Genomic DNA, 24,433 nt, shown 5'->3' on the forward strand with positions numbered 1-24,433 from the left:
GGGAGGTGTGAGATGGGGGGTCTGGGTGGGGGTCTGGGCGAGGGGAGGTGTGAGATGGGGGGTCTGGGTGGGGGGAGGTGTGAGATGGGGGGTCTGGGTGGGGGTCTGGGCGAGGGGAGGTGCGAGGCGGGGGCGTGGGTGCGGGTCTGGGCACATGGCGGTGCGGGGGGGGGGTGTCTGAGTGCCTGTTCGGTCTCGGGGAGGGGTGAGGCGGGGCGGCGGGCCCGGGCTCGCGGCGGGCGGGGCGGAGCGCTGGGGGCGGTCCCGGGGGCTCCCGGCGGCCTCGGCAAAGCGGGCGGGGCGAGGCCGATCCCGCTGCTCGCAGCCGCTCGCAGCCGCCGCTGCCGCGGTCTCCGCCGTTCTCCCCCGCTTCCCGGGCATCAGGTAACCGCGCGGCGGGCTCGGGAGGCAGCGCGGGGGCCGGCGGGGAGGAGGGAGGCAGCCCCGGCGCCTCCGGGCCTTCCGTTTGCTTGACAGAAGGCGCTGTAACCCGCGGCTTGGCTCGCGGATGGTGCGGTGGGGAGCGGCCCTGCCGAGGGCTTGGGGTGCGGGGGGATGAGAGGCTGGACGTGAGCCGGCAGCGGGAGCCCGTGGCCTGGGCTGAGCCAAAGGGAGCGCGGCCAGCGGGGAGACGGAGGGGGTTCTGCCCCTCTGCTCCTCCTCAGCTGGAGTGTTGTGTCCGGTTCTGGAATAAGAAGGAGCTGGAGCTGTTGAAACAGGTCCAGAGGAGGCTGCGAGGGTGATCCGGGGGTTGGAGCAGCTCCCATAGGGGACAGGCTGAGAGTTGGGGGTGTTCAGCCTGGAGAAGAGAAGGCTCTGAGGAGACCTTAGAGCGACCTTCCAGTACCTGAAGGGGCTACCAGAAAGCTGGAGAGGGGCTGTTCAAAGGCTTGTGGTGATAGAATGAGGGGGAATGGGTATAAACTGGAGGAGCAGAGTTAGAGGAAGGAAGGAGGAGGAATTTCTTCACCATGAGAACGGGGAGGCCCTGGCCCAGGTTGCCCAGGGAGGCTGTGGCTGCCCCATCCCTGGAGGTGTTCAAGGCCAGGTTGATGAGGCCTCGAGCAGCCTGATCCCATGGGAGGTGTCCCTGCCCATGGCAGAAAGTTTGGAATTGGATGATATTTTAAGTCCCTTCCAGTCCAAACCATTCCATGATCCTGTGATTTGGAAAGAAGCGGTAAGTGTGCTGCAGTGCCTGTGTTCGCTACAGTTGCTGAGCTCTGACGCAAAGGTAGCAGAATGGAATCAATTTTGTGGTCTCTGGTGGTGCCACCAACTGTCTTTGCTGACCCCCTGGTTGTCACCCCAGGGCAGCTGGTGCCAGTGTGCTCCTTCTGTGGGGAAAGCAGTGTTAAAACAGGGGTTTACTGTAAAAGAGTTAAACATCGCTCACTGGGTGAGCAATGGCTCAGTTTAACTGCAGAACATGTTTCAGTCTTGTGCTTGTTTTGACACGCTAGAGCTGTGTCCTGCTGTGGTGGTCACGTTCGTTTGCTCTTTGGTAACCACAGGGGTAGAAGTGTCTGAAATATGAAACTGTTCAGATGCAGTGCCTGTTTTCTGACAGTCTCAAGGCCTTGTTTGCTGGAAAGAAAAAATATTTGGTTTGCCTTATTTTGTGTTTACTAAAAAGGGTATTGTTTATAATATACTGTAGGAAAGGAAGATCTTAGGTGGCAAATTCCAGATTCTGTGGTTCTGCAGTACTTAGTCCCCCATCTCACCGCCTGGTCTTCAGCTTAATGTTTCACAAAAAGGAAGTGATATTTTCCATAGAATCATAGAATCACTTGGTTGGAATAGACCCACCAGATCATTTATGATATTTTTGCTCATTCTTAACAATTTTTCTGTCTTAATGCTTTGCAACAGACTATTACAAGCCGATGCTGCAAGTTAACATCCTGTTTCCCTTCTTGCTCTGGATTTGCTGATTTTCACACTTATCTCGGGGGTGAGCTGCAGGCCCTCATTGTCAGGGGTCTGTGGGGGGGGCTCCATCGACAGGCTTGTTCTCTACAACTACCTGAAAGGAGGTTGTGGAGAGGAGGGAGCTGGGCTCTTCTCCCAAGTGACAGGGGACAGGACAACGGGGAATGGCCTCAAGCTCCACCAGGGGAGGTTTAGGTTGGACATTAGGAAAAAGTTTTTCACAGAAAGGGTCATTGATCACTGGCAGAGGCTGCCCAGGGAGGGGGTTGAGTCCCCTTCCCTGGAGGGGTTGAAGGGACGGGTGGACGAGGTGCTGAGGGACATGGGTTAGTGTTTGATAGGAATGGTTGGACTCGATGATCTGGTGGGTCTCTTCTGACTTGGTTATTCTATGATTCTATGTGAAAGCGTTGACATTAGGGAATGAGGCGTCTACCTGTCCTTAAGTCTGTTCTACCTGACTGGCTCGTGACTCGGTGGCTGTGAGTGTTGTGGACGCGTGGGAGTCGGTTACAAGGAGCGAGGGGTTGGGTTGGATTTTACTTTGCTAGGCGGTTAACTTAGGTTGTTTCGTTGGGCTTCAGGGACGCAGATATCGTTGCCTGCTCGCGGGGCGAGTGGGCGCTGGCCAGCGGCGGGAGGCAAGGGGTTAAGGGCTCTCCGGGAGCTGGAGCCGAGCCTCGGCGTGACGAGGCCGCGCGGGGAGCCATGTTGGGAGCCCGCCCCGCGCCGCCCAGCGGGGGCGCCCGGCGCTTTGTTTGGGCCTCGCGTCCCGCTCCCCCGGGGCCTCCGCGCCCCTGAGCGGGCTCGGGGCCCCCTGCCGTGCGAGGAGACGGCGAACCCGAGCGGGAGGAGCCGCCGCCTCCCGTCAGCCCTTTCAAAACACACGGGTCTCTTTCAACCTGAACGATTCCGTGCTTCGGTGCTTACCGTGAACGTCAATATTGCTGCTTTACGAAGAGCCTCTTCAGGTTTTTTATTGTGAAAGCGTTAGAGCTTCATCCCTGCGTTCGGAGACTTTTGCTGTAACGCTCGCTGGTAACACCCCCTTTAAAATGTGGATTTTATTACTCGGGATTCTTTTGTTTGCTTGTTTTATGTCTTTGTTTTAAAGGAATACTATTGTTTTAGCAACGTGCCTTTTAATAAATATTGATTTAGCTTGGAGCTCTTTGCTCTTCTGCCTGTTTGAACTAGTCGTTAATTGGGTGCGTGGAAACATTCTTTCTGGAGAGTGTTTACCTAGGAATTTGCCACCTTTTACCAAAAAAGAATAATTTATGGGCTATTCTGAATAATAGTGTGAAATGAAATTTGAAATTACAGGTAAAAATAGCTTGCGCTCAGGAACTGCTCCAGTTTCACTGTTACTAATAATTTGCCCAGAAGGCTGTTTAGCTTTTGTGGCATTAGTGTGTAAAATTGTAATGACTTAGACTTTGTTTATTTTCATTAAAAAATAAGGATGGAATAGTTTCTACTTGAAATAATACTACCAACATCTAAGACTTTAAATGTATAATGTTTTTACCCCTTGTAATGTAATAAGGCATACTTTCTTGCAAATGTTATAATTCTGTAACAGACTTCCTGGTGAATATTTCTGCTCTTCCAGGGCTTTGTGAAATGGCAATTTACCCTTTCCTTTGTCACGAAGGGAAGTGCCTAGATAGTGTGTTGGACAAAGTCTATTAATGCACCCAAAAGACTTAAGTGGGGGTTCATCCTTGTCCTTGCCATGTGCTCATAGTGTACATACGCTCTGTATTTGGTGCTGCCTTCCTCCTTGTGATGCTTCTGTGCTTAGAGGTCTCTATTGAAGCATCTTATCACCTTCATTAAACCCAGGAAGTTTGATGCAGCGGTACTAGGGTTTAGTTGAAGCTGGCTGATCCTCAAAGTGATTTTCAGATAAACAACCTTATGAGGTAGTGGTGCTGTCTCTTGCCACTCACATGCTTCCTAGCCCACATCCTTGGAGATAGTCAAGGGGGTTTGTGCAAAGGTAAATTCTGCTGCACTGATTGTAGGAGTCCATGTGCTTCCTTGTGCTCTGGCCAAGTCAGAATCGGTGACTTCTCCTGCCCTTCCACTCTGCTGATTTATTGTAATGCTGATTCAGTTGAATTGCAAGGGAGAGGCGACACTTGAGGTGATTGTCTGCTTCCCCAAAAAATGCAAATAATCCAGCTGTCTCCTCTGCCCAAAGCTAGCTTCTAACTTGGTGTGAATCCAGTGTCTGCCTGTGTTCTAGCTTAAAAGTGTGCTTCTCTTTAATTGCCTTTAGGTTGTCATAGAAATGTATTCTTATTACATGGGGCTTTTTATGTAACTACATGCTTAGTCCTTTCACTATGCATTCCTTAGTACTTAGAAATTGATGTTCATGAGCTTCTGAAGAAGATAAAAAGGCTTCTTGAAGTTTAGGCCCAGTAATGCCTACAACAAAGCTGATCCTAAAGGCCTACCTGAATCTGAATACAGACAGCTCTACGGTACCTAAATCAGAAATCTGCTGGGCACTCAGAAGTGTTTAAACTGGAACTGAACACTGTGTCAACCTCTCTGGTTCTCTGCCAAGTTTTGTGAGTTTAGATTTCCAAAAGCTATTAATAGACCCGTGCATAAATACCTCTGAAGCTTTTCAGTTAGCAGCACCATTGCCAGGTACATGTTTTATTTAATACTAACTTAATGATATATTTCAAACCTTAGAAAATAAGGAATACGATGTAAATGTTAGCATTTGATTTCTTCAGAAATCGTGTAAAGAAAGAACTGCTAGGAAGGGGAAGGGAGTCGGGAAGAAACAGAGCCAATATGTTATTTTTCAAAGTCTGCCTTTGCCCTGCCCATATGGGTAGCAAAGACAAAGGGAGGAGTTAGGGAGCTGCAGAAAGCTCACTTGCATAGCCTAGCTTTCTACGTGGGAAAATACCGCTGTGTGTCAAAAGCATGAATTGCACATCGCTAAACCTAGTTTTTAATAAAGTGAGATGTGCTAAGCAGTCAAGATCAGCTCCAGTAGAAACTAAACAGAGGCTTCCCTAGCTTTTGGTTTCAAAATATTTCTGTTGGGATGGACCAGTTTGTGCAGATCAACCTTAATCATAGTTTTGAATTTAGGTAGCCATATGTCTGAGAAATCTGTTTCGCTATTGTTTAGAACAAGTACTGTCTGATATTATCAACATCCATCATCTTGAAATTCACTGTGTTTCCACTTCTGTTACTGGGGAATCATTACTTTCTGGTCCCCATTTGCTGTGCTTTAAAATGAGCTGTTATTTGTTTTTAAAGTATGGCAGCAGTTGTTCCATATTCTGGCAGTATTTGCCGCTTATTTTAGCAGAGAATTAGACTGCTTTGCTAATACCTTCCGCACTACTGATTTAAGCTTCCTACAAACAAACAACAGATTTTATATACAAGCCAGTGAAAGCATTATGGCTCTGGGACAAGCGAAGCAAGTTTAGAAAAAGTTAACTTATGAGAATGCCTTCTTTACACGTCAGATTTTTAATATTATAAATGGCAGGAGCCCTTATTTTTCATCAACCCCATAAATCCATGTGAGGTGCTTGCTTTCAGAAAGCTCTAATGTTTAGGCTTCTAAGTTTTTAGTTTTAAAAACAAGAAGGAAACACTGTCTTCAGTAGTAATGGAAATATCCTACCTTACTGACATTGGGATTTGGGGGTGACAGGTATAGAGACTAAGCATTTTAGCTTTGTGTGCAGAGATTTCTCTTTGAACTGCTATCACCTATACTTGTGACTCAATGCTTTTTGTCTATTTAATATGTAGCAGTATAAATGAAAACTCTTATTACAGGGTAGCAGAGTGCATCTCCAAAATGAGGTAGCTGCTGATGGTTTGATTATAAAAATTAAAGTGTAGCTAGGGATATTTTTACTTTAGTTTAGGCATGGCAACACAGTTGCGTGGAATATCTTCTGCTGCTGAAATGGGAGCTGCAGATAATATGAAAATAGGCAGGATTTTGCTTTGTTAACCGTGCAAATCCAAGATAGCCAAATCCCTGTTTGTTAACCACATATAACCTACTATCAAAGAATCCTTTTCTAGAAGAGCAAAATTTTTCTTATGGCTAATAAATCTGATCAAGGTTTTCTGCAATTTTTTTTTAACTTAAAGATCAAATCGCACACAATACCACAAGCAGTCTGCTGTGCATCTCTGCAAGTTTCTTAATACGACAACATCGATTTTTGTTTTCTTCCTGAAGTTATAATATCTTCAAAGACTCCATGGAAAGTTTTACAAATGTGGGTTGGGTTTTGGATGTGGATGGCACTCTGGAAAATGTACCTAATTCTAGCCATATGAGTCATTTTGCAGTTGGCTTTTCTGCTAGGGTTTGCGTTCACTGTTTCTATGACAAGAATAAATTAACCAATACCAAATATTACAGTTTTCTGTGAAGTGAAGGAAACTTGCGTGCTGCTTAGTGGATGGTGTTCAAAGGTTTTAGGGTAAAACGATGTGGGTAAAAACTTTCTCAGGTTTGATCTGTGTTATGCCTTGTTGGTGCACAGAACAGCTTATGCCTTGCTCTCGAAGCAAAACTCATTGGGAAGAGATCTCTCGAAGTGTGGCTACATCATTTTTTATAAATCTTTATGCTTAGCTTTTGGGGATGATAGCAGGAACTTAGTTCCTTTGGAAGTGTTGTAATGGAGTTGTGATATGAGCCAACCTCTTATCAAAGTAGTGTTCCGGGCAACTCGGAAGTTGCTGAAAATAGAATATCATAAAGTTGTGGTCAGAAATACACTGAGCTTCGTGCAGTAATGATAGGGGATATCTAACACTAGCAGCAATACTGCTGAAATACTGAGAGCTTCATATTTCTGGTAACAGTAGCTTTTTTTTATTTCAGTACTTCATAACACAGGCTGAACAGTGCAAGGGCTCTTACGTTGACTTTACGTAATTTCAAGTCATTGCATTACTTTATTTTCACCTTTTACAGTATGATTTGAAAGAGTCAACATGGACTTTTCACGTCTACACACGTACACCCCTCCCCAGTGTCTGCCAGAGAACACTGGCTATACATATGCACTCAGGTGAGAACTCTTTTCTTCTTGTAGAGAAACTGTGCTCTCTGGATGTTGTCAATTCTGGACAGTTTAGCTTTCGTGACAAGTGTCTGACTTCTTTGAAGGAGCATGCTTTGTCTAGTCTGTTTTGAAAATAACTGTTGCATCCTAAATGGAGGACAGAATACGTGTTGAACTAGCATGACAACCACTAAGATAATGACTCAGTGTTTATTTGTTGCTGTGAATAACTAAGCTCCACCTAGTTACAATTGCTGTTTTATTCCTATAAATACATCATCAAAATTCTTAGATATGCTTTCTTATATGTTTTGTGGCTTCTGTATGTGCTTTCTTTTGTGACTTGGTGCTGTTTTCACTTTCAAACACTGATGGATACGCACTCATTGCTGCTGGTATGGAACTTGGCTGGAAGTCACGTGTTACTTTTCTTTGCAGAACTGCTCTTTGGGTGAATGTAAAATCTATATTCTAATGAACTTGTTTTTTCTTGTATCTTTTTATTAAACACTGTTTCTTACATCACTTCAGCTTTCTAAAAATAACAACTCTGTAGTATGTTTGCCAGTTTTTGTATTATGCATTCAAAGTAAACGTTGCGATACCCATTTGAGTTTATTTAATATTGATAGAGCAGATTTTGGCTGCTAATTTAACCTATCTAGCTTTTCCTGTTGTTGAGTTATTAGATGTATTTTAAAGCAGTGAGGCTGAGCTATTGGTTTAGCTGATTTTAAGTTTAAAAAAATTCTTTTTTGGGACATTCTGTTCTGTGCCTGTAAATCACTATTATGTATTTTATGTGTATTAAAATATAGTCTTTAGATTGAAGAATATTTGGCTACTAGTCATTAAAACAGAACTTGGTAAAACTGTAGAATTAAGAGAATACTAACTTAATATTCTTGGTTTTGTGTACTCTAAAACTGTAGAGTTGTCCATTTTAGGGATTCGTAGGGTTTTTTAGCTATAGCCTGTTAGTAGCGTTGCAAAATGGGATGTGTTACATCAATTAAATTGCAATCCTTCCTGAATTTTCAGAAAGGCATCAGTAAAATGTTGGTTAAATATGAGTGGGTTTACTAATTTCAAGAAGAGGCATGCTGGACAGTGAGAGGTGATTTATGTGCCTTATATCAGCCAGCAGATTCACTATTATGTTACTAGGTATATTTAGGTAGCCCTGTGTTGCAAACGTACCTTAGAGACTGGCTGAAATATTGTAACTCTTTTGCAGAGGATAACTTTGCCTCTTGTGAGTGATTAAAGTAGTCTTTGATTGTTCAGGTTGTTTAAACTGATTTTTGCCTCTGTGAGCATATCTTTCTTAAAACAAGTTGTGAAATTGTCATTTAATTTGATTTCTTTTCCTTTGTTGTTATATTTGTCTGAAATGATACTGGTATGTTCTACTGTACAATCTTCTCCACAGCAACTAATCTTTCTCACAGACAAGAGGGAATAAGTAGGTCTTAGCATTAACTTAAGAAATTAAGATTTAATTTTCTTTTTTCTTATTGTGTGTATTTTCAAGAGTATTAACAAAGTAAAGTTCAATGACTACCTTAAACTAATGTGGGGTTAAAATCCTTCTGAGCGCGGTTTTTCTTCTTTCCCACTGTTTTGTCAGCTAGGAGTTTTGTTTCTCACTGAAGCAAACAAAAATACCACAGGAGCAGAGATTAACCTGCCTGGACAGGAAGATGCAGAACCCTAAATCCTATTTGAAGTCTGGAGGATATTTCATTATAACTTTGGGTTTTATGTAGAGGGCAATTTGAGTATTTGACATCATACATAAGCGAAGTGGTTGTTTCACAAAACTGAGCTTGTGAAGAGGCCTTTGTAGAAGGGGAGGATTGCATGTCTTGAAACTTTTTGACCCCCCTGTTTTGCCATGTTAAACTGTAGTAGGTATGGGTATTGAGAACTGGATAAGCTGAAGTTTAAATAACTGACTTAAAGATGACAAGTGAAGTTAAATTAGGTTGAAATTAATTCATTGTATTCTTCCATGTGTAGAAGGGAAGGATTAGCAGGCATGTTGTTTAAAATGTCCTCTTGAAAAGTTCTGTGAAGCCCCAAATACTGAAATAATGGGGTGAATCTACTTGATACACTATTTTCAGGATGTCAAAAGAGTAAGTTACAGTCTTAAGAGCAGACTCTTGCTGTGTGTCTGCCTGCTCAATCTGTGCAGAATGCCCTGTGTTATTGATGTTGCTCTTCCTGCCTTGGGTCAAGCAATATTTGAAGAATCTGAGGAGAGAGTGAGTTAGAGTTGCCAGTCAAAAATGCTTTCATGATGAAGTTCCTTTCTTCTTCCCCTCCCCCTAACCTGGCTTCCTTTTGCTTATATTCTGATTTGGCTTGTTCTGCCTTTGACAATTTAATCTTCACAAAATCTGAGTTTCTCTGCAGCGCTCCACACACGAGCCAAAGTAGTACAGTGAAGTCAGATACCACAAAGCTATTAATAGAGTTGGTGATGACCTATTAATAGAATTTATATCAATACTCACTGGGATTACTGTGTGTTCATAACTGTTTGTAGTGTGCTTCTACTTTGTGCTTTTACTCCTCCGGCCCAAATCAGAAAAACATTAAACTGATATAGCTAAATAACCTTCGTCTTCCTCAAAATACAAGTAAAACTTGTGAATCGCACCCACTTGTCAACATATAACTTATGTTCTTTCTTCAGGCTGATCTTTCCTTTTTGTCACCATGATATTTTGAGTTGTATTGGTTTTGTCAGTTTGGGTGCCTTTAACACTTTTTCTTCACAAATGTGGATTAAATTGTAAAGAATTTAGAGGCAGTGGTGTTTGAGTTTTTTGTTGTTTTCTTTTTCTGTGTCAGAGCATTAATTCAGGATGTAACTTCCCACAAAAAGAAGAAAGTCCTTTGGGGATTTTTTACTTGTGTTGTGAGGCTGATCAAAACCATAGCTAAACAATTCAAAGTAGCATACTTGGTCAGTTAATGTAAGTAGTGACCTGGTCAGAAAGCATATGAACATTGATATACTGGTGTATGCCTGCATCCATGTTAAAAGACATCTGTTTAGCTATGTTCTTTAGGTGTATTACATTTATCTATTATTAGCTTAAATAATCAAGTGTATTACTGCCCATTTGAAGGAACACTTACAAAATAAATGACACTTAAGGTCCTTCGGATGAAGCTACAGATGTGCTGAAATTGGCAGACCACATTCTCATTCCACCTGTGCAAGTCAAAAATTAAACCAGTGTATCTAGGACAGTCTTGTTCTGCAGAAGCTCATGTTGAAGGAGGTATCAAGGCAATAGCTAAGCTGGAAATGCAGGATTAGATCCAGTCAGCAGATCTGCCAGCAGCCATAGGAGTTCTTTGATGGGGGCAGGAACCAGAGTCTGCACCACTTCTGTGGGTTGTCTAGGAGTGTAGGCTAATCGCATCCCACCTTTAAGATGCTTTTAGACTAGCTAGGCATTGAAAAGCAGTAACATCAATGTACAGATTCATTTCTGTCCTGTGAAAGATAAGGCAGGTTTTCTTGTTTCCTGCAGCCTCTTCTGTAGGAAAGAAAAGGCAGCTTTCTGAAGTGTGGAAGGTGAGGTGGCAAGTTAGGAGACTTCTAGATACTGTCCTGCCGACAGAGGACAGATAATTCACTTTCAGTGTGAAGAGCATAAGGAAGAGAGAAGCTTTCCTTTGTTTAAAGGCAAAAAGGTCCCATGATTTTGGTTTTTTTTTTTTTTCTAAGTCCATCTCCAACTATGTATTCAACTCAAATGGGCATGAATGCTTATTGAAATACTCAAAACAGCAAGTGCTTAGAAACAGAAACAAATTGAGGCTAGTTACAGCTGTCAGCTTGTCCTGTGTACTTTGTGCTCTTGTGAATTGAATATCTGTAAAAAACATTGGGTGACAGTGAGGAAACACAAATGCTTACTAGCAAGTGTAAATAGCAGAACTGAGTTCTGAAACAACTGTTTAGGGAGGGACTCAATAGTAAAGTATTGTGGCTCTGACCCTTTCAGGACAAACAGGAGAATCCGTATTTAACCCGTATTCAACCCGTATTCTTACTTCAAATCTCTCAGAATGCAAGCTATCTAAAATTTGTATATTTGAAAACTGTAAAAATTGCATCCTTTTGTACTAATCATATGTAGAGCAAATCCATTTGCACGTAAGAGAGGTTCCTGTCTTGCTTCCTTTCTCCCTTCCACTTAAATGTAAGCAAGAATTAATAAGCATAATGTGTATAGTAATATATGCTGAGTTTGTCCTGAGCTGTGCTTAGGCTTCTGCTTTGTACAGAGTTGCGCTGCATGTGGCAGCATTAGCAGGGCAGACCAGTAAGATAAAGTCTGTTCCTGTGGGGTGAATACCTGTTTTCTGCTGGAGCAACTACCATGTTTTCCCACAGTGCATTGTCTGGGTGAGCAGGTTTTTTTAAGCCAAAAGACATGCAGTTCATATGCTCTGACACAGTGCCGTCTTATGTGCTTCACTTTGTATTGTGGAGCAATCAAGAAACTTGTGTCTAAAGGACCCATCTTGTCAGAACTAAATCACTACTGTAATTGTAGCTCCTAGGCCTTCTGCTGTTAATTTACTTGTACGTCAAAGTAATACCATATATGTATTATTACATTGTAATGTTCTGGGATCTGTAATTGGTTTTGCATAAATATATTTTATAGTAGCTGTTTATATGTATTTTTTAAAGGGAAAGCTTCAATTTCAAGTACAGCAGTATCTATTAATGCAGATCTAATTTGCTTGCATGTTTTGTTTGGGATTCGGGAGGGGGGGGGGGAAGAGCTGCTTTTGTTACCAATACCTTGCTCGGCTCTTATTTTAAAACAAATGAAAAATCTAGGAATATTGAAGTAACTGCTGTTACAGTTCTATATCTCTGTGTCCCAAAAGCGGACTCCTTAAAGCTGGCCTAGAGCACTCAGTGCTTAGATGCCTTATGTCTTAGAGCTGAGTGGTTCTAGGACCTGTCCTTATGCTGCACAATGACCCTGTAAGAGCAAGCTCTGCTCAGTTACATAACTGAATGTTTCTTTTGTTTGTAAGTATGAGTATTAAGCTTTAGGCTAAACTTCTGTTTTAGTAAACATATTCCTTATTGACTTTTCTGTTGAATGTGTTTGTGTTTGCCTTGTGCTGCTGCTTGTTTTTCATTGTAAATGCTTGTGGAGATTTTGTGAGACTCGAGTATGAAAGTGAGGAGTAGAGTTGCTGGGATAATGATCCAAAGCTTGTCTACGTGTAAACTTACCTCTGTAGGATAAAACAGAAAAATAGATGAAAGACTCTAAACTTTCTTTATTTATTCAGGATTAAATATTTCTCATGAACTGCATTAAATTAAGAAATCTTTTAAAACCACTTTTTTAAGGTAATGGTAATTAAACTAATGTAGCTGAACTATGGAAATCTACAAGTGTTTTAAAGAGAGGAAGCTCCTGCTTGTTGGGAGATGGAAATTGAGAGTACTGTGATATATGGATCTTTGGTTCTCTAAACATGGAATTGAGAAACAAAAAAATAACAATGAAAAAAAGCTTTAACTAAAAATAACTCCTAACTTGCAACATGATGTGCATAATTCTTTTAAGTTTGCTGCTAGGTGTGGTGAAGAAACTGTGTCATGAATGGCTTCCTCCCTCAAATTGGTCCCAAAAGAATGAGGCTGTGTAACAAATGCTTGCTCTGGCTAAATTTCAAATGTGGTTTCCATGGTGGTTGTTTTTTTCTAACTATGATTTGCTTTCAGTTGTTAAACTTGTAATAATGTATTGCTTAAGAGAACCTTGAATATCTACTTACTTCTAAATTATTTGTGTTACGTAGCAGATCTTTTGGAAATTGCTCCATAGCCCTGCTTTTAATGGAAACTTAGACTAGCTTGAAAGTGCATGTTTGTTACTAGGGGAATTTTCTCCTACACCTGGTAACTTTGCTTTTCTTATTTTGCTGCAGTTCAAGTTATTCTTCAGATGCTTTGGATTTTGAGACTGAAAACAAAATAGATCCAGTATTTGATTCACCAAGAATGTCACGGCGTAGTTTACGGTTAGCTGCTGCGGGATTTAATAAAGCAGATGGTGTACGAGATGATACCCTTCATGACAGCTCTTCTGCCGGAAACATGTCGTTCAGAGAACAGTCTTCTAAGTAAGCATATTTTATCGTCACAAGTTGATTTATTGATTGGAGATTTCCTCTTTGAACAAAACAGTACAAACTAAGGTTGCCTACTGTTTTCTTCTGTGTTCTCAGTGCATACTGCCATTGTTTAAAAATTATGTCCAGTATGTGGTCTGCAATGAAGTCTTTGAAAAAGTATAGCTGCTTGAAGTTGAGTTTTTTCTTTTAAACTTGATTTGATTTGTCAAGTCACACCAGTGTTGAAACACCGTGACTTTTTCTCCATTTAATAAAATGAGAGCCTAATAGAATTTGTCTTTAGTGCTGTGACTTATTTGTCTTTGCTTTGTTTCCTAGGATGGTGAAGCAGCGCAAAAGTATGAGCAAACAATCTGGCAGTGTAAGACACACGCCAAGGAGAAATCTATCCAGCTCTTCCATTTTTAGCCAAAGCAGTTTCAATAGCCGTGCCGGTGATGCATCAATGGTATCCACTGTCTTGGATGAATCTTTGATTCGCGAGCAGACTGAAGTTGATCATTTCTGGGGTAGGCAATGATTGCTATTGCCTGTATCAAACTGTGAAAAGTGCTTATGGTTTGGTGTGTATAGACATGCTTACATCTTCCCTCTTTTTCCCCCCCCATTTTTCTGTCCTGCCCCAAAATGTTTGCATGTACTTAGGCTTCTGCTGTAGATGTCTGCTTGCTAAAATGCCTACTAGGAATTCAGTCCACTGAATTTACTGGCATAGTAATAAAACCTGATTTACTGGCATAGTCAACATCAAGACGTGTTGCACAGTCAAGTTAGTATGTCAGACAAGCATATACAATTTTGTGATGTGATACCGTTGGTGGTATGGTTGTAATTATATCTTATTATCACTTTCTTAAAAATGTGCGTAGGGTACTGTGTTTAAAGAATAGTGAACATCTAGCTTGTCTTTGAAAAGCCAAAGGAAAAGCATTTTCTTGTTGGTTTACAAACAAGGTGTGGTTGTCATTCATATTACTTCATCTGCTTCTGTGGTAGAATACTTTTCGCTGTTACCTACTACATTGACGTCTGAATATATGGACCTGTTCATGTGATGGATTGCAGAAGACGTTTAATGATAAAGTGGCTTTTCTTTGAAGTCTTAAAATTAGTGGGAGTTCATGTCAGATATCATAGTTAATGATGAGACTTCCTTGTATTTGGGACCAATTCTTTTTTTCTTTTCTTTTGAAGGTCTTGATGATGAAGGTGATCCTAAAGGTAACTACAGTTCTCTTTTTCCTTCCACATGTGTTCAATTTAATGGTAACTAGTAACGGCAATACTGATGTTGGTGCACTGAATGTTTTATTCTTGGTTTTGTAGGTAGTGATACCACACTGATGCAGGGAAATGGTGATATAACAGCAACAGAAACACAGACCACAATGATCAACGGCTACACTTGCAGTGACTGCAGCATGCTTTCTGAACGGAAGGAGGTTCTTACAGCATACTCAACTTCTCATTTGCCATCTTCCAGAATTTACTCCAGGGATAGGAGCCAGAAACATGGCTCTAGTAAGTTGCTTTCTCTTGTGTCATGTCTGGATAGCAGCATTGTAGACGGTTTAGTTGATGCATTCTCTATGTACTGTTATTTAAGCGGTTTACCAACCTGCTAAATCTAGCAATAACTAATTCTAGAGATCAACTTAAATGAAATGCCTTTTTCTATATCAGTTGAAACTTTGTGTACTTGTCAGCTTCTGATAAATAACAATCAACTTTTTTTTTTAATTTATTTTTTCAATGCTGCTGTAGGAAATGAAACCACTTCAAAAAGAAAGTGGTATCTTAGCAAGATATAGGTTCAAACTGATTTGGAACACAATAGGCTGATCCGACCAGTCTCCCTATCTGATGTTGAGTCTATGTGCTTCTGCCTAGTAGGTTTTTGGTTAGAGTTTTCAGATAGAAAGTTTTTCTACATGGTCCATTATTTTCTTCTTAGATGACTTCAAGATGGAGCAGAATTGTTACTTCGCAGTACTTCTGTTATCCAAGAAATCTGATAGATACTTTCCTACTTCCTGCTTTGCGGGTTTTTTTTTTTTCCTTCTCACTTAACTTTGCAGCTTATTAGAGTGTTTTTAGAAGCTAAACCTCAACTACTTGAAAAATTGAACTCCAAAGGGAAAAATTAATTCCCAGTAGACTTCATAGTGACTACACTCCTAAAGCTCTAAAGCAAATTAATGTGCTGCAAATAAGGTTCTGCCTTTCCAAGGCAATCTCCATTCTCAGGGTTGTCCTCAGTGTCTTGACTGGGTATACCTGCCTCTTGTATAGCATCTTGAATTTCTTGGTTGTTGGTAGTCTTCAGTTACCACGAAGAAGTTTCTGAAGTGTCTGTGAATTAGAAAACAACCGATTTTGGGATTCTGTAGGTGTTGTTATTGCATGAAGTATGTTTTCAATAGCAAGAAGTCAGTTTGTTTGGACTATAATATGTGACTTTAAATGTTTTGAGGCAAGTATTTCTTTTTGGTAAATGTGTAGCACAGGTAGAAATTCTCTTGGCTTAGCATAATGAACTAAAAGCGACACTGTATAAAAACTGGTTTCTGTACTTCTGATTTCATATTCACACAGGAGAATTTTATAAGGACCTCATCTTTGTACATTCCTTTGAACTTCAATCCAGTAGTTTGGGTTAAACTTGGAGAGGGAAGGGCACGCAGTGAGGGCAGGCTTTTGAAATGCATCCGATTCTAGGAAAGCAGCAGTATGGTGGGCTGCAGCTTTGTTCCTGTGGCTCTGAAGAACTGTGTCTCTAGCACATGAGGCAGACCACTGTACTAACTTCCTCCGGTGTGGAGAAGAATGTTGGAAGTCCTCACCCTTTCAAATCCAGAATAAGAATGTAGTTTGTCTCTTTGTTGCTGTGACCCACAAAATCAGTATCAGCAGCTTATATCACTGAGAAATCCCGAGTTCTCTAAGCAAGGAATTAATTACTTAGAGTTCTTAATTCTCACTAAGAAAAAGTATTCTTGCTGAAGCTGTGCATTCTATTTTGAAGGCGTTTTTCCTATCTTACCTGTACTATGTAATCCTCCAGACTTTTCAAACCATGTTAATTTCATACTCTTGGCTGAAGAAAGGCTTTCCATGCTTCTTCCTTGCTCTTCCACAAGCTAATGGTCACCAGAGAATACAAGTACATCTTCATGTATGTGAATGATTTGTATTCACGGTTTTTTCAATAGGAGGAACCTACTTCTACATGAGTAAGATTCTGCGATTGGTCAAACATGCTGCAGCATCTTTTGCATCACTATTAGTGCAACTTTTTCAAATGGTTTTGCTGAAGCTGGGTTATGAGTTTGAAGGTACCTTTTCAGTTGTCTTCCTTGGGCTCCACACAAGCCCATGTGTGTGTTGGGTGGGTGTTCTTTTCTTATGGGTTTCATCTTTGGCACTGTGGCATTCTTTTCCTATAGTCTTTTGGATGGCTCCTGTCTTTCTCACTCTTTAATCATCTCAGTTGTGCTACCTTTTTTCATACTTCCCTCTGTTTTGGAAGAAACATCAGGATTCACTTATGAGATCTGTGTGGCAGTTAAGATTTATGGGTTGATTTTAACTGTGAATTAGTAGAAGGTAATATTTATGAACAAAGTTTGAGGAACTCAAAATTGATTTTTGAAAAACTGTTTGGTGTGATAGTGTCAAATCCTAACTCTTCAATGTCTTTAGGTTTAGACTGCCTTGTTACCCTTAAGCCTACTGTGCACTTAAAGCTTGATTAGACCTGTCTTCTTAAACTAAAGCTGCCCTCATCACTCTGCTCTAGTCTAAAGCACATCTTGTTTTCCTTGAAAATGTTTGATTCTTCTTTGGTGCTTTCTCTTGTATAACACGATGTACCACTGTAACATCTACAAGTGAAGTTAAATTGTCATAAGCAGAAGGTAATTGATTTCTGTGTGTGAATAAAACTTTGTTCTCTCCTGTTCTCTGTACCTCGGTGCCTTAACTTGTTCATGTTCTCTTCTCAGTCTTCCAAAATCTCTGATAAAAATCAACACAAGAAGTGATGTTTGGCCCATTTGACAGAATGATGGGAATAAGAATTCAAGGTTTGAGTTGTTACTTAGGAGTCCTTTACTAACTTTGCTATCTAAAAAGAAGCAGAAATATTTATGAACCAAAAAGCCCTCTCTTACTTAAAAGAAGAAAAGATAAGGTTGCATAGGGTAGGCTTCTTCCTTGATAATTTTTCAGGTTTCCTCTGGGTAACCTGGCTTAATCGTGATCCAAACCAATTTAGCAAAAATATGTGTATATGATAGCTAAAATGTCCATATACCAAAGGCTTTGAACTTATCCATATGTGCTTTTTCAATACGTTACAGCTCACTCAGACTACTGTGGAAGCATGAATGTAAAGGAGTTTTACAGAGAAGGTGTCCGTCTGGCTGTAAATGAGGAATCAATATGTAAGTATAATGATTGCTGTTGTCTTTTAGCCTTGGGCTGTACACCAGGTTCTTGCTACAAAGTAATATCAGATGCCTCAGGAGGCCATGCAAGCTACCAAGTAAATGCTTTTTTTTTTTTTGCAACTTAGATGTAGGGGGGAGAACTGTGATTGCCTGGTGTACTGCTTATTTCCCCAAGCAAGTTTAATTCCACTGAAGTTTGCTTAGTGGTTTTTGGTTTGATAACTGATATTTGTTACAAGATAATTTGAACATATCTTGATTTGATCCTGGCTTTGTCCCATTAATCAAATGTTACCACAACCAACAGGTGATGACTGTAAGGGGAAGAAACATCTTGCAATATACACCACAGACCACAGGCAATCCTCATGGGCTAAAAGGGTAGCAAGGACCATTTGGCACACCTTTTCTTATGCAGGTTGACTTGGACCTTTTTTCTTTTTGATTTTATTTTGCATCTCAATCTCACAATGTTAATCATACATACTGTTTTGTGTTTGTTTTTCTTTACTTTCATCTCTCAAAGTAGATTAAAAGTGTAAAGTGTCTAGAAAATTAACACCTTTCCTGCCTGACTTCTTGTTCTGGTACTTGGCATACAGCTTATCTGTTGGTAAAAGCAAGGTGTAGGGACAGCACACGCCTTCTGTGTTAGAACAAGTTAGATCATTCATTTATTCCTCTCTGGGGAACTCTGTATGCTCAATAGGTTGAAAAGCTGCTTTTAAATGAAAGCAAGTTATGAGGTACTGGCATGCAGATATTTGAATAAAGGGCTCTTAACTTTTGGTTTTAGTGATAGTCAGTTTTTATAGGAGTCTTATACAGGGATAGAATATTCCCTGTGAGATGAGTGCTCTGTAGCTTGAATGACAGGCATCAAGAATCTGAGTGCTCTTTATTCAGCAAAGGAGAATTATTTGAGACACTTCAGTCACCTAAACGCTTTACAAAATATTGGGTTGGTAAATCTATAATCCCTCAGATTAAAGCAGACATACTTGCTAATCTACAAATATAGGATAACTTTCTAAATGTACACTATGTAGTTTGTCCTGTGGAATGAACAGTCCTAATCTTGGAGGTAGTAATTGTTAGCTTCAGTAGGCTTTAAGCTACAGCATTTTGTTATAGTGTGTTGTTGGATTTTTTTTGGTGATGGTGGTAGTTTTGCTTTTAAAAGACTCAAAACTAATGTGCTGAAGATCCTTGGGAACATCCAATTTAATGAAAATTTACTACTTGTAACTTCTAGGAGGGAATTATTTTCTCTTATTTATCAATATTTCTCAGACATCAATGTTTAATTCTTTCACTTATTCTCTGTTCTACGCATGAACCTAGATAATTGATTTGATGTACAGTTTGGAAAGAATAAGATGCTTTTAAAATAATGAGATGTGTAAAACTTGTTTTTATGGTAGTATGTTTTTTGCTACTCTGTTATACTTAACATGGCATTGTCAGACGAGCCTACCACAAAATGTAAATGTTGTTGATTTAGAAAAAGTGATAGTCTATCTCTACAGATGCTGTTGTTCATTCTGTTTATGTGAGAACTGTTTCTAAATTGTCTTGGGTTTATAGTTATTAGTAGCTTGCTTTGCTTTTAAATAGGGAAGAATTAAGTTTGTAGATTACTGAAAGGTATGGTTTAAAACTATGCAGAACATGTAATAGATGGGGGATTGAGTCTCTTTTACTGTATGTACTGCAAAAGAACCTTAAGGTCATTTATGTATGTTACCATATAGAGTCAATTTGTTAATATCTAGGTCGCTATATGCTTCACATGTTTCGAACAGTGGGAGCAGCAGGATGGCTTGTGTCTCAGAAGGTGTTGTCTCTACTTTGGCTGGCCATTCTTTCTCCAGGTTACTATCTTAATTTGTGTATGTGCATTGCCCGTTTGTTTTGACAAATGAGGAATCTGCAGTATGTGGCTTATGCTAATTCAACTATGCTTATGCTGTAGTTTTTGTATCTTGAAATGCATGTGCTACTTTACTTTCTTTATTGACCTAAATATGCTTAACGAGAGGGTATATTTCTGTTCACAGGCATAATGGGAGACTAACCAGTCTGTTTCAGGAAGGGCTGAGTGTGTGACTAGCACAGATTACAGGGTGTCAAAGATAATGGGGTGTGTTTGGTTTGGTAGTCGTTTCATATCATGGTATTCCTCTTAGCAAATTCTGGTGCTACTAATCTGTGCATTTCTTGAAACATACTCAGGTCTTTGGTGCATGGTAACTTGGATTCAAGCACTAGTACTGCATTTCCAGCAAGATGGCATTGTTATAACAAATGAGCGTTTAATCTTTTTGCATGACTATTCGTTTTGTGAGTAGTTGATGTTATTATACTGTCATAATTGTGATCTCTAGATGTTAATAAATTGCATGCATTGCGTGCACTCATGCATTTTTCTGCTGCGCAAAGTATTCTTGGCCACAATTGCATGCCTCTCTGCTTGGTTTCTTTGAACTTGTGCTGCAGTAATTACATTTCACACTACCACTTTTTGTCTTCTAGGGAGGGCAGCTTCTGGCATGTTCAGGTTGCTTAGAACTGGGTGGTATCAACTTGTTACTGTGATGTCTTTGCTCAAGGTGTTTCTTCTTAGAAGGTTTGTATCTCTTAAAAAAACCCCACAAAAACAAACAAAAAACCCAAACCAAAACACTGCTTTTGAGCAAATGGTTTACCCAGTTATGATATGAAACAATAAAATATGATAAATGTATTGCTTCTTCTAAACTTCCTCTCTCTTCCTGTAGATGCCTTCCAAAGATCTTCAAGCTGTTACTGTTTCTTATCCCACTCCTGTTTCTATTAGGTATGTGAGTCATTTGGTTATAATACAAATCAGCATATGCTTACTACTGCTGTTCCAAAATAACATTTTTAGTTGAACTTTTAGTTTATGAAGTAGATGCAGGAGCAAAAAAGAGCAAATCTATTTGTGAACAGGGCAGTAATTCAAGCTTTCAAAGTACTAACAAGTAAGTTAGCTTTCCCCTTAGCATTACCAAGGAATACCCCTGATTTCATTTCATGGAGCTCTTTAGACAGAGAGAATGTATAAGCAAATGTACTGAAGTTATTATTTTTCTTTACAGCCTTTCATAGGAATAGCAGTAAGATCATAAAGAGTAGGTTGCGTACTGATTGTTTTGATTATTGTTGATTTCCGTAGAAGTGTGGTTAAGTTCTTAAATCTTAAATCTTTCCTTGGCTCTTGTCCATGCTTTTGTTACTTAAAATACTGTTATTTAGACTGGTTAGTTGACAGCATTCCAGGCCAACTGTCTAATTTGAAATAAATAAAATACGTTTAAAATACTTGCCGAAAGTGCTGAGCTGTTTCTGAAAAGCTGATTTTTGTCTTTGTGTCCTAAGAAACTTATAACTACTTTGGGGAGAAGATGAAGCTTCTAAGAAACTTAGTGAGGATTCAAAATCCTCTGTATTGGGGAGAATAAGAAAGGAACAAGTTATTTTGTGTAGACAAGGCCACTACTTCTTACTAAGATATTGCAAAAATAAGTGTAATCTTTGTGAAATGCTAGACTGTTTCTGTGGAAGCTTAACTTTCCTCCAATTTTTATTAGATATTATGCAATCTGGTATGTTGCAAATAGGGTATAAGGCAAGATATTTTCCATTGAGATATAAAGCAGTATTTGCATCTGCCTTCAGTGAGTAAGATTAAGGATATCTCATGATATATAAGTGCAAGTTGCCTGCCTCGCAGCTGTGTAAGTGGTAAATATTCATGAGTGCTTGACTGAACATTTTGAAAGATGGCTCATGCTGATTTTGTAGACTACTGTGCAGTGTGTGATGTCCACTCTGCAGACTTAAGGTAGCTTATGTCCTTAATTAAGAAGACGATTCATAGATAAGCACTCTTAAGGGAGCACCCTCTTGAATGCCCTTTTTTCTTTCTGTTTCTGACCTAGGTATGTGGTTCTGGGGGTTTGACACCTTCATTTCATTATTACCTTCGTTGAACTGGACAAGAATTGATAGAATACAGAGAATAGATGATTCTATTCGTATTCCTGAACCACATGCTGATTCTTTTCACTCTCTGCAACCTCCAAAGGTAAGGGAGAACAGTCTGGGGAAGAACTTTAGCTTTTAATACTTCTTAACTGCCATGTCTTCAGTATTTTGCAATAACTACTTGATACACAAGGGTAATGTAAATAAATGTCTTAATTTTTATGTATTTAAAAAAAAATCTTTATACCTTAGGATACCATAAATATCTTTGATTCTGGTCGTATAAGTGAGCTGGAAAAGCAAATGGCCTTCGTGTCTGACAGATGCCATCACCGTGATGGAGAATATAACAAACTGATGCTTCTAGTCCATAATCTTCAGGATCATGTTGTCCAGATGAGTGACAAAAGTGAAACATTGAAGTTAATACAAAATGTGATTGATCAGCATCTCAAAGATATGAAACTGGAGGGAAAGGTAAGATAGTCCGTTATTGATGCTTTCTGATACTGATCAGAGTATTCTATTTTAATAATGCAGGTTATTAGCCATTTGACTCCAGGATTCTTTTTCTGTTAGGGAATAACTGATAGGTAGTAATTGGCATTTGTTCCTCCTTTGTTACTGCTGACAAAGAATTCATTCCGGAGAAGTGGTCTGAAGTATAATAGGACATTGCTGGGAAGCAGCTGGATTTATCCTGTTTTCATACAGAGGAAGACTATAAGAAGGACTAATGACAAAGAAAGGGTTTTGTGGTAAACTTCCCTGTGTGTAACCACAACTGCTGCTGAATCGAGCCTTTATATTTATGACAGATTCCATAATTTCTCACACTACCCACAGGATTAATCACTTACAGAATAAAAGAAAAATTATGCTTTGTAGAAAGTATCAGTTTTGCTAATTGTTGTCCGAAAGAAAACACACCGCCTTTTTCTTCCTTTTTTTTTTAAGACTGACTTCCTGGCTTTACATCAAGAACATGAGTTACGCATTCTAACGCTGGAAGGACTTCTGGGAAAACTCTCTGCTGAATCTAAGGTATTGAAAATTAACTTTGCTAACTTGCTTATGTTGTAATCTGTTGATACGACAGATTAAGTTTTTTGTTGGCTATCTAAAACCCGAGTTTACTTTACTCTAAGCACAGTTCTTTAAGTCGCAAAACTTGTTTGTATTCTTGCTTACCCTTCTTGGAGGGGCTTTCAGTCCAAAGATTAAAAAATATTCGCTTGACCAGGTTCTACTTGAAATAATTTCATATTGTACAAAGACTCGACATAATGGTGGGGACACAGTCCTGTACTGTGATGCTAAATCTGTGATACTCACTTGACAGAAAGAGGGTAAAGAATGTTACTTGTTTTTCTTTGTATATGTTAAATCTAAGTTTGTATTTTTTTAGGACATCCAGAAGGAGCTTGACATAGCCAGAGCGAAAACAGTGAGGTATCAGCACTTTTCAAATATATGTTTTTTTTCAATCCTGATGCTAAGTGATGGTGACATGCATGTCTTCGAAATACAATACTAATCTTTGTCAGCTATCTGACTTCAAGAGTTTATATTGTCAGTAAAAGCACTTTAACCACGGTGCTGAACATCAGCATACTGGCCACTTCCAGTGTGTGACCAAATCTACAAATACATTTTTTTTTACTGGAGAAAGATGTTTATATAGTGGAGGAGAACGAGTGACTTCTCGTAAATACATTAGAATTTTCCCTCAAATTGCTTAGTGAGGTACACAGTTAACTGCTTTTGATAGGCTTTATATTTAAATTCTTTAATTGTATCAGTTCTAACTTTCAGCTCTGTTTTTAGTCTGTCAGCTGTACCAATTTCCTCTCGGGTACTGTGTAATATTGGGATAAAAACAGCAGCACTTCATTAAGTAGTTTCCCCATTGGGAAGAGAAAAATAAACTGCTGAGGAGTTGCCATGTAAATCAGATCTAAATGTAAAATGGTGTTAGAATGATGGCTGATGCTTCTTTCCATGAACGCTGATCTGTCCTGGTCGTATGTACCCTCCTACTTAAACTTGACACCTGCCTCTAAAGCATACTTAGGATTAATTTGTTCAAAGCAAGGTGTTTTGAAGTTGTGAACAAGTCCAGCAGTGATGACTTATTGATTTGTCAGCCTAGTGAAGTTCTAAGCTCAAACATATATAGACTTGGGGAGAATTAAAGGTTTCTGGCAAACCAGTCAGACTTTATTTGCATGTTTGCCACTGGTAAGAGTGAGTTTAAGGTTACCTTACTTAAACCAGAGTAACCTTAAATAAGCTTGCAGTTTCTTGAAGATGTTACGATATCTGTCATGGTGAGTAATTGAACTAAGAAGGCACTTTGTATTAGGCAGGTATGCTCTCACGCCTCTGGAATTTGATGGAATGGTTCAAACTACTCTTTCCTAATTATTGACTCCTTGTTTTTGTCAGAGATGATGATGAACACAATCAACTTCTGTCCAAAGTTAAAAAGCTAGAACTAGAGTTGTCTCGGATGAAATCGGAGCTGTTAACTGGGGAAAATACGAAGATGAGCTGCGAGAAAATAGATGCTATTCATGAAAAAGTACGTTCTGTAACTTCTGTAACTGTCCCAGTAAAACTTGGTACTACTTGATGTTGTTTGTTTTCTTGAAATGCAATGCAGTAAATGATGTGGGAGTCTTATCTTAAAGAATGGTAGTGTTTTATGTAGTGGTATTGTAAATTTTTTCCCTTAGTCTCTAAAATTTG

The 24,433-nt window shown here is 39.6% G+C and overlaps 1 protein-coding gene across 7 annotated transcripts in view; it reads left to right on the top strand.

The window, feature by feature from the left end:
* The first annotated feature begins 363 nt into the window (after positions 1 to 363).
* Positions 364 to 24,433, top strand: part of SUN1 (Sad1 and UNC84 domain containing 1) — a 29,036-nt gene continuing 4,966 nt past the window's right edge. The window contains exons 1-17 of one of the 7 annotated variants that reach the window (XM_069870443.1): positions 364 to 384; positions 6,932 to 7,028; positions 13,014 to 13,208; positions 13,539 to 13,729; positions 14,415 to 14,441; positions 14,547 to 14,741; positions 16,433 to 16,555; positions 17,582 to 17,665; positions 17,979 to 18,089; positions 19,447 to 19,545; positions 20,207 to 20,300; positions 20,452 to 20,510; positions 21,637 to 21,782; positions 21,935 to 22,159; positions 22,640 to 22,726; positions 23,091 to 23,134; positions 24,131 to 24,266. In XM_069870443.1, coding sequence (XP_069726544.1) covers positions 6,952 to 7,028; positions 13,014 to 13,208; positions 13,539 to 13,729; positions 14,415 to 14,441; positions 14,547 to 14,741; positions 16,433 to 16,555; positions 17,582 to 17,665; positions 17,979 to 18,089; positions 19,447 to 19,545; positions 20,207 to 20,300; positions 20,452 to 20,510; positions 21,637 to 21,782; positions 21,935 to 22,159; positions 22,640 to 22,726; positions 23,091 to 23,134; positions 24,131 to 24,266 — 1,893 coding nt within the window. In that variant the 5' untranslated portion in view covers positions 364 to 384; positions 6,932 to 6,951. Of the gene's footprint in view, positions 385 to 6,931; positions 7,029 to 13,013; positions 13,209 to 13,538; positions 13,730 to 14,414; positions 14,442 to 14,546; positions 14,742 to 16,432; positions 16,556 to 17,581; positions 17,666 to 17,978; positions 18,090 to 19,446; positions 19,546 to 20,206; positions 20,301 to 20,451; positions 20,511 to 21,636; positions 21,783 to 21,934; positions 22,160 to 22,639; positions 22,727 to 23,090; positions 23,135 to 24,130; positions 24,267 to 24,433 lie in introns of those variants that run through there. The other 6 variants (XM_069870444.1, XM_069870445.1, XM_069870446.1 and 3 more) reach the window with 6 other exon arrangements.

Source organism: Phaenicophaeus curvirostris, chromosome 16 (assembly GCF_032191515.1).
Source record: "Phaenicophaeus curvirostris isolate KB17595 chromosome 16, BPBGC_Pcur_1.0, whole genome shotgun sequence".
Classification (NCBI taxonomy): domain Eukaryota; kingdom Metazoa; phylum Chordata; class Aves; order Cuculiformes; family Cuculidae; genus Phaenicophaeus; species Phaenicophaeus curvirostris.